This window comes from Phascolarctos cinereus, unplaced genomic scaffold, assembly GCF_003287225.1.
Source record: "Phascolarctos cinereus isolate Bilbo 61053 unplaced genomic scaffold, phaCin_HiC Scaffold_5;HRSCAF=322, whole genome shotgun sequence".
NCBI classification, from domain to species: domain Eukaryota; kingdom Metazoa; phylum Chordata; class Mammalia; order Diprotodontia; family Phascolarctidae; genus Phascolarctos; species Phascolarctos cinereus.
This window is the reverse complement of record NW_027555958.1, coordinates 221,895,271-221,905,538: the sequence shown is the minus strand read 5'-3', so window position 1 is coordinate 221,905,538 and position 10,268 is coordinate 221,895,271. Positions and strand designations below refer to the sequence as shown.

At 34.0% G+C, this 10,268-nt stretch overlaps 1 protein-coding gene across 1 annotated transcript in view; it reads right to left on the bottom strand.

The window, feature by feature from the left end:
- Window positions 1-532: 532 nt before the first annotated feature.
- Window positions 533-10,268, bottom strand: part of MMUT (methylmalonyl-CoA mutase) — a 39,091-nt gene continuing 29,355 nt past the window's right edge. Inside the window, exons 9-13 of the mRNA XM_020993865.2 lie at window positions 10,136-10,251; window positions 8,119-8,250; window positions 6,888-7,035; window positions 4,364-4,531; window positions 533-1,526 (exon numbers count right to left, since the gene is read on the bottom strand). Coding sequence (XP_020849524.1) covers window positions 1,398-1,526; window positions 4,364-4,531; window positions 6,888-7,035; window positions 8,119-8,250; window positions 10,136-10,251 — 693 coding nt within the window. The 3' untranslated portion in view covers window positions 533-1,397. The remainder of the gene's footprint in view (window positions 1,527-4,363; window positions 4,532-6,887; window positions 7,036-8,118; window positions 8,251-10,135; window positions 10,252-10,268) is intronic.

Sequence of the window (10,268 nt, the reverse complement as noted above, 5' to 3'; positions counted from 1 at the left end):
AGTTCTTATGAGAAACGGGGATAATATGCTTTATTGTGCTTGCCTTCAGAGGGAAGAACTAGAAACAATAGGTGAAAGTTCCAAAGAAGCAGATTTAGGTTTGATATAAGACTAAACTTCCTAACAATTAGAATTCCTAACAATCTCAAAGTAGAATGAGCTACAAGGGCAAGTAATGGGTTCCTTCTTGTTAAAGGTCTTCAAACTAAGCCTAGAGAACCAATTGTCAGTTATCTTGTAGAGGGGATTATTGTTCCAGTTTACAATAGAGGGCCTCTGAGATTCTTCCTAACTCAGAAATTTTATACTGATAAAATACTATCCTGGATTTAACTGGTGATCATGTTATAATCTCATGCTAATGACAATGTCTTAAATAGCATCCCCAGCTTTTTTGCAAAAGCAGAGGACTACAGATGTGGAATATCCATAGAATGTAACAGGTTTCAATACGTTGGTTAGTTTTGATGACTTTTTCCACTCTTTTTTATTCCTTATTGTAAGAGGAGGTAGGATACAATGGAAAATGTAATAAAGTTTAAAAAAATGTTGTTAATACTTTAATGCCTTACATTTGTATGACATTTGACAGTTTACAAAGCATTTTCACATATGTCACCTTACTGGATAAGAAATAGCAACAGAAAAAAAAATCTCTGAATAATTTCTCCCACAATGTTATAGTTTCTAATTCTGATTCAATTAAATTCTCTACCATAACATTATTTAATATTACTCATAGAATAACAAAATCGAAGGGCTGGATTGGCTTTCAAAAGTGGTAATCTGGTACTTCCAAATGAAGCATCAATTCCCTTTATAATCATCAAGTCTCCTACTTAAAGATATCCAGTGATGGGAACCCATTCTGTTTTATCAACAACTCTGTTTTACGATGTTTTTTCTTTATATTGAGCCAAATTTCACCTCAGTGTAAAATTCCACCCATTGATCTCAGTTGTTGTTACACTATGGAGGTGCCCTGAACTAAATCATATAAATATGTAATGATGAAATCAAGATCAGGACTAGGAAATTTTCCTTTTGCATAAAGATTTATTACATATGAATGTACATGGATCAATGAAAAAAAGTAGTTCTAAATAGAATAATTTAAATATAATTTTAATTATCCAGGATTTTTGGCAGAATCTTAAAGTGTATTTTTTTTTTCTGAGAACCAACAGATTTTCATGTGTAAGATGAAATGTATACCTATATATGTATATATTTCTGAAGCATTATATAATTTTTACAAGTTTTAGATTTCAAACTTTCTCAGAAAGTGCACAAGGCAACATGTTGTATAGATCATTTTTAGACATGTCTTTTTTCTCTTCATTAATCAAGTATTAATAATAGAAATTTGACAACACATTAAGACAAAATAATTGGTATTACATAGATTGTTGCTTCTTTTCCAAAGATTTCTCAATGTCATCAAGCACCTGAACCGCAGCTTTTGGAATCCGAGTTCCAGGACCAAATACATGGGCAACACCAACGTTGTATAGGAATTCATAATCCTGTTGAGAGAAATTTTAAAATTCAGGGAGCAAGGAAGAGACAATTTATTCTAACATTATTTTGTGATGGTAAAGGACACTAAGGAAAAAAAAACACGAATCCATTGTTTCTTCTCTGTCCTCACTATTCCAAACTCACATCTAAATGATAGTAATCATTCACTTTGATTCCTGTTACCTTTCATTTATCTTGTGACATTTGCCGTCGTTCTACAGAGCTAAGAAGATAGGGTTTTTTGTTTGTTTGTTTATTTTTGCTTCTTTGTATCCCCAGCACTTACCACAGTACTGGCATACAGTGAGCACATAATAAATATTTATTGACTAACTACATAAATATCATTATCATTCTATGGCTCACTTCAAAAGTAGTTTCCCATAAAGATCTTAATCTTATTGTCTCCAAAATTCTCCTTTTCTCTCTCATTTGACTTGGTGGAAATCAGATGAGGAAAAAAAATTATTCACAGAGTACCTCTAGGTTTATTGTAAAAGTCTGATGTTGGTCTTTTATCAGAAGGGGATAATTTTCACTTCTCTTAGCCGTAGCTCTTTCCCCATGGCACTCAGAATTTATTTCCAACTCTAATTAATATTAGATAACTCCTTAACAACCATCATATTCAGAATAAGATATAAAGCTATTTTCTGAAGGAACTTAAATTTATAAAACAAAACTTACAGGAAAATAACTTTTAAAAAATCACATCTAAAGAGAACTTAAAGATTTTAAACAAAGATATAGACCTCCCTTTCATTAGCCCTTCCCCTTTTCATTATGTTCTCTGCATGACTGTCAAGTTATTTTCTTTAATTTTGACTACAGAGGGCATTAATTAAGACTTTGAAATGTCGATTTTCATCATGGTAAGTTCTAAAGTAGTGTAAACTTCTTTAGTTGTACTGCAATTCTGTATTTTTTTAAAAAATAAGATATTGTTTGAAATCCCACTGAAGTCTTATACCAGTGCCTCATTGCAGTGTCCTGGGTTCTCAAAGGCTGTTAGTGGAATGTAGGCTCTGACAAGTCAAATCAAACTTCCTTTTCTGGCCTTATCTGATGTCCTCATAATGTCATTAAGACTAAGCTGCTTGCTCACATGATCTCATTCCACATTTTTTTTTGCTGAATTTTAAATATATATATATATATATATATATATACACATAAAATAAGGGAAAGGTAAATTAGGTAAATGAGGTAAAAGCAACATTTGACTGTTCGAATCTTAAAAGAGTCTAAGAATAAAGGAGTGGACTGTGGCATGTGTTCTCTTTTTATCAGGGTAACATGTCATTTCTTTTTTTCTCCATTCCATTCTATTACAATTACAAGGGCAGCTGCATAATTTCTGATTGTCACTTCCTTCCATTCTAGTCAATCCCCCACATACCATTCTGGCCTATTGAAAAAAAATAGTCCTTCATTTCATGCCACTTGAAAATAGAGTGTATGTGAAATAAAGCAAGGCTACAATGAGCATGGAATGTTCATTTTAATGTGATATCAGCGCTAGGGCAGGTTTATTTTGACTATGTATTTTATATTCTCCAGAACACCCAAATCTCCTTTATGTTCTTCAGCACATGAAGAAAGCTTAGGCACAGTGTCAGCATGTCCCTGAAAAGGAGAAGGGAGCTATTTTTCACATTCTTTATTCTTTACAGAAAGGATTGCTAAGATGTTTAGAGCATCTCACCTAAAATGAAAATGAGGGTCGGTGGTTTTGTTTTCCTTGTGAATTAAGCACATATTCCTTTATTTAGCTTTTAAAGCCCTACAAAACCTGGTTTCATTGGACATTATTTCCCTTCTCATATACTGCAAATCCAATCAAAATGCCTTCTCGCTGTTCCTCACTCATGACACTCCCATTTCCATGCCTTTGGACTGGCTGTCCCACATACTTGGGATGCATTCCTTTCTTGTTTCCATTTCATAGAATCCCTCTCTTCGTGTAAGATACAGCTCAGGTGCCATTTTTTGCATGAAGATTTGCCTGATTCCCACCAGTTGCTAATGACTTTTTCCCTCCCAAATTACTATGGATTTAACTAATTTGATGCATGTATTTATTAACTTTAGTCTTATTAATACATGCACATACAAACACATACACAGCACACATATACTTGTTTCCATTTGAATATAAGCTTACTACTGAGTAAAGATTATTTCATTCTTTATACTTGTACAAAGAATGTACTTGCCTAATGCAGTACTTTGCATATAGTAGGTGCTTAATAATTATTTGATTGATTGATTCAAATAGGAAACTATGATACCTTTAAAAGTAGTAAAAAAAACTATTTCATGTTGCAATTTTTTACAATATAAGTATTTTAGGATGTCAGTTATTTCAGAAACAAAGCAGAATTGTATTCTGTATTTATAAGCCTGTTAAGTTTTCAAAAATAAGTTGCTTAAATAAATTAGAATGTAGTTTGATAGAAAATGATGCCATTAACTTCTCCTGGGCTCTGTAGAATTGTCATGGAAAAGCATTTATTAAGCAATTACTATATGGCAAGCACTGTGCTAAGCACTGGCAATACAAACAGAAAAGCAATACAATCTCTGCTTACAAGGAGCATACATTCTAATGGGAGGAGATAACACCTAGAGAAAGTTCCATTGCAGAGCAAAAGGAAAGACCTTTCGGTCCTTAGAGCTAACTTAGTAAAATCCTCACGAAACTCTTTCACAGATTCATTTCTCCAATATATTTGTTCTCCAATAAAATCTTACAGTAAATACAAGAACTGTATAAGAGATATCTTTACTAAGAAGTCCCATCTACATAATTTTACTTAAAACAGATAGGGTTGAAGATTACCTGAGGTGGTATTACTCCTCCACACACTATAAGAATATCTGGCCGTCCAAGAGCAGTCAGCTCTTTGATGAGACCTGGAACCAGGGTTTTATGACCTGCCGCGAGTGTACTCACACCTACAACATGAACATCTGCATCCACAGCCTGCTGAGCCACTTCCTTAGGAGTCTAAACAAATAGAAGGACGGTAAATCATTACTTTTAGGTAAAGATTTTTAAAAGTGATTATGAACAGTACATACTACTTAAACAAAAACATTACAAAATCATTTTCTTCCTTAGAAAACCTTGAGTGGATTAAAAATATTACTTCATAGTAATGGCCTGTCAGCAGAGTAGATAGAGAGACCTTGAAGTCAGGATGATCTGTGTTCAAATTCCTCCTCTGATGAACGTGACCCTGGGCTGGTCACCTAACTTTTCCAGGCTCCAGACAAGTGTATAAGACTATAGAAGCTGCAGACAAAGGGTTAATCTTTATTGGAAGAAGTTTCCTCACCCTGGAGTTCCCTATACCAGTGAAATCATACTTCTAGTACCTAACCTTACTTAACATTTTATTAATTCAAAATGAAGTACACATCATATTTCAGATGCATGAAATGACTTAGGATTAAGATGGCTTAGTTAAAACCTGGTTTAGTTCACAGATTAAAACTCTACCAATGATATTAATGTTCTTTAGAATATTCTTCACAAAGGTGCCTTAAGTTCTATTAGGAAGGTAAATAGTTTAAGAATAAATAAAATGAATGAATGAATGAATAAAACATTTATTAAGCACTCATTCAGTCAATCAACAGTCAATAAACATGCATTATTTGCCTATTTGGTTGTAGGCACTGTGCCAAGCACTGGGGATATAAAGAAAACTAAAAGCCAGGATGTGCTCCCAAGGAGCAGATAGTTGAGATAACATGTAAACAACTATGTACAAACAAGCTTTATACAGGGTAAACTGGAAATAATCAACAGAGGAGAAGGTGCTAGAATCAAGAGGGATCAGGAAAGACTTCTTTCAGAAGATACAATTTTAACTCTGGGTCTTGAAGGAAGCAAAGGCAAAACACTGGAGTTATAAATACAAAAGATATCCCCTGCCTCTCACAAAGCTCACATTCTCATTGACGAAACTCTTATAAAAAATTTCAACTCAGAAACCTTCAGGTTTGAGTCAGATGGATTGTTCCTTGGTGGTCAGAGGCAAAGCAAATGGTAATGCCTCTTTTTAAACATAATTTCCATTGATAAATTGTATTATTTACTGATACTGAAACATATGACAGTGTGAAGGCCTTTCGTGACAAGAACTTTCTTTTCAGGGTCTTCAGTGCCTATAGCTGTAGCACCTACAGGAACATTTTTGCCAGGCTGCATCTCCATGAAGGGCTTCCCTTCCAGGATGATGCTACAGACACTGGCCTAGAAGCACTGCTATTCCAAAAGCTCTTAGGTTTGGGGTCCTGGGCTGTCTCCATCAGGTTTTCCTGGCTCCAAAAATGGCCTTAGGTGAGTGGTATCCTGAGGGAGAGACAGGAGGAAGCATGTGCCAGGCAAGTCAAACCACAATCGCCACCACTACTACCACCTTAACTACCATGTACCCTCAGCTCCTGATGGAACAGCAGTGCTTCAGGCCAGTATCTACAGCCATCATCATGGGAAGGAAACCCTCTGGGGAGATGTAGCCTGGCAAAAATGTACAGCCTGGCAAAAATGGTAATAAATTCAATAAATACTGATGATAATAAATCCCTGTAATTTAGACAAGAATTATTATTGCCACTTTTTTTCTTTCATTATTTTAGATACAACACCGAGATAGCTTTCTTGTTTTTGTCCAAGGAAATGTGATAAGTTGCATATAAGAAGTCTGAGGGTATGCGTAATGTGAAGTAGAGTCAATTTAATGCTTAACAGCGAAAAAAAAAAAAAGCAATTCACTTTGCAACATCTGGCAGAATGAGATCCTTAATCTTAATCTTTGCTAATTACACAAACTTAGTAAATATCTTGAAAATTGAGTATTAAGTAATATTTCTTTCCAAAATATCTGATTAGAATCATAACATTTTTAGATCTGTATAGACCCTTAGCTATCTTTTGCCTGAGCCCCTAATTTAGCAAGAAGGAAAATGAGCATTAGAAAACTGAAGATGACTTGCTCATGGTCATGTAGTTATTACTAAAAGAACCAGAATTAGAGTCCTAATCTAGTCCTAGACTCTAGTCTGATGTTCCATTATATCCTGCTGCCTTCCAAAAAGCACAAGTAACTCAGATACAATTAAATCATACTGAATTTATCCTTGATTCCTTATCACAATGAAATTCAATTCTCTTCATCCAAACACTGTGAACAGTTCACTAGCTACTTTACCCACAACTTCTATTGATTTCACACTGGAAGTTTACACCTGATTCTTACCTTATTTTCTTATAAAGGAAATTTCCTCATTAGATTTTTAACTCTAATGCAAACCATGGTATTCTTTTTAAAATTTCCTTATTTTTTTTTGGTTACCTGAAAAAGCGGGCCTACATCCACATCAAAGCCAAGATCAGCAAACCCTGTAGCAATAACTTTTGCTCCTCTGTCATGGCCATCTTGTCCCATTTTTGCCACAAGAAGACGAGGTCTACGCCCTTCATATTCCATGAACTTCTGGACCCTAAAGAACAGTTATAACTACATTCAAACTGATTATTCAATAGTACATTATGCAAATTGTGATTTATTATCAAAACTCTTTCAAGTTTATTAACAGTACTTCAACCGGTTAGTAATTACTAGGTTGATATTCCAATTATTTTTATTTTTCTTTAAAGTAAGAAATTTCTTTTCAAATCTAAACAGTTCCAAGAAAATTTGAAAGGCCAGACTTATAACATTTTAGAATACAGTGTCTATTTCCAGCATGGAGAAGATCACAGACGTGCAGGATAGGGGAAACGGGCAACTTGACAACGTATCATCCAGTTAAAAACTTTCCATATTACAGATAAGAAAATTGAATTTTTCTAATTTAAAAAAGTCAAGGCATTTCTCTAAAGTCATGTAGCTTGTCGGCAGAAGTACCTGGATTAGAACCAAGGTCACTTGACTTCTAGGAGAATACACAAGTTAACTCAAATCAAGAAGCATTTATTAAGCGCTTACTATGTGCCAGGCATGGTATGAAGCCGTGGGAATACAAATTCAGGCAGAAAGAAAAACAGTCCTGCCCTCAAGGAGCTTACATTCTAATAGGTGAAGATATCCTATTAATATGGGAGATGAATGGGAGTTGGGGCACGGACAGGGGTACAAAAAGTCCTGTGGAAATGAGTCGGCAGTGCATCCCAGGGTAAGTTAGATTCTAAGTAGTTTCAGGAGGTGGGGGCGGGGAAAGGCTGTAATTTGACATATTTTATAGAAAATTCTGAGCAGATAAGTGCTTCATAGCTATCATTTGACCATAAAAATGAAACTTTGAAGGGAAACTTTTAAATATACAAAGAGAAAACAGTGAAAGTAAATTTAACTGTTTGGCAAACACGAGACAAACAAAACTGCTGAGTTAAAAAATGCAGACATAGAACCTCATTAACATTTGCTAAATTTCCGTAAGTTTTATGGCCACTATTTTACAATTTTTTAACAATTTATGTGTCATAGAGAAGACTGTCTTTGCTACATACACTTATTTATGGTCTGTTTCTGAGAAAGCAGGAATATGATTGTTGGATACTTTTGAGAAATTTCAATTTTTTACCTATTAACAGCAAGGGTTATTTCTTCATTCTCTCCAAATTCCTGGCGGTAAGCTCCACTCACCAATCGATCATTAGCTTTATGTTCACCAAACACTTTTTTCATTGCATCTGTTATTTCTCCAACTGTACATCTAAAATATACAATAAAAGGTCTTAATATTTTTTATTTCAGAAGATGGAAATATTTATCATAAAACTGCATGCAAGCAGACAATAATCTTACTGCCTTCATAAAAAAGATAACTTGAAAACCATGAAAATAATTTTAATAAAAATTTTAAAAATATACAGAGCTATTATTTTATTATCCATTCTACCCAGTGAACTAAACACCATAAAACTGAGAGAGAATATTATACAGATATTTTTAAATCCAGGCATTTAAGGATTATAAGGAAAAAGACAATCACCTCAAAAAATAATTTTGCTTCTACCAATAATTATGTGTAATTACTTGTTAAAATAAATGTCTTGAATGAAATTGTTTGAAAATGGAAATTCTACATTGGCCATTTACTCTCTCTTGCTTTATTAGTGCAGCTTAAAGTTACTCAAAACATTAAGCTGGTACAAAAAAATTTTATTAGACTATTGTCTATTAGACAATTATGCCTTGAAAGTTCAGTGTTAGTATGACAGTATGATAAATTAGTGACAAATCAGATTAACCGATGGATATTACTGTACAAGATACATGAGGCATCATAGTAAATTCTAATATGATGGAATTCTGAATTAATAAAAGTTTAGTAATAACAATCTATGCTCTAGTGAATGTTTATGCACATTAAAATTCATACATTATTTCATGAATTTTGACAGTTCTGCCCAAGAGACTAAGAGTGATAAAATAACAAATATGCTATAGGTCACAACAAGAAAAGACTCAGAGTATAGAGGCAAACTACATTAACCTTCAAGTGAACTTCTATTTCTATAAGAAAGAGGCACAAATCCCTAGATTTCCTCCTCATGCCAACTTTGAACAACTTTAATAGTAACTTTACTGATTTATCTCACAGCAGAGTTCATTGTTTCCTATATTCAAAAAAATTCACAGAAAAATGCTTTGCAATTCCCAAGGCTAAGTGGCATATTTTAACAAAAAAGTAACGTAGTATTTCGGGGTCATTCCACTAAACTCTTGTATAGCTAACACAAAATTGAGTTCAGTAACTGGACTCAAAGATCACTTTCTAAAACGAATGTAAATGCTCATATGTGTTCATAGAGTGTTACTGCTAGAAGGGACCCCAAAGATTATCTAGTCCAATGCTCACATTTTAAAATAAGGAAACTGAGGAACAGGAAGGTACTTACTTGCCCCAAATCATAAGTATTAATCATATTTTTTTTCCTTTTACTGGTCTTAGGTATTTTCCACAGAAATGTAGCATGATAAAAAATGACTAAGCTGTCTTTCCATATAAATAACAGAGTTGCTTTGGATAAATGCTCAGCCAAGCTCACGGACTGAAAAAAGATTCAAAATATGCCAACATATGATATGTAGCACACTTTTCTAATCTTCTTGTTTTGGTTGATATGATTAATAAAGAATGAGCTCTGTAACCATAGGCCAAAAATATTATCACTTGTCAAAGGAGCCATTTGGCTAAAGGCACATCAAGGTGATTGGAATAATTCTTGATCACATACCTGAAATATTACAATACGACCTACAAACTATATCAGGCCAGTGAAATAACTTATGACACTAGTTTCAAATGAATTTAACAGCAGCAAAATGCAATCTAAAATTAATATTTATGCATTCCACCAAAATTACCACAAAAATGCTTCATTATGCATATTTTAAGCTCCCCAAAAACAGAGTTGTAAGAAACAAAAGGAAAACTGTCTTTGGTTTCCTTTATGTTCTTTAAGGGTCAGATGACATACAGAGTTCTGCTTTATTTAATGGACAACTCCTCTATTTAAGAATGTTCTTATAAAACAAAAACATACAAAAGTGAATCTCAGCAATTTTAAATCTTCAAATGTACTGCTCCATACCTTGCTCGGGCTGCCTCTACTGCAAGATGCAGGATGTTTCCTTCCCCAGTGGCAGCACAAGCAGTGAGTGCGGCAAGACATTTTTTAGCTGCTTCTTGATCTCTGCTGGCTTTCACCTTGTGGGTTTTAGATC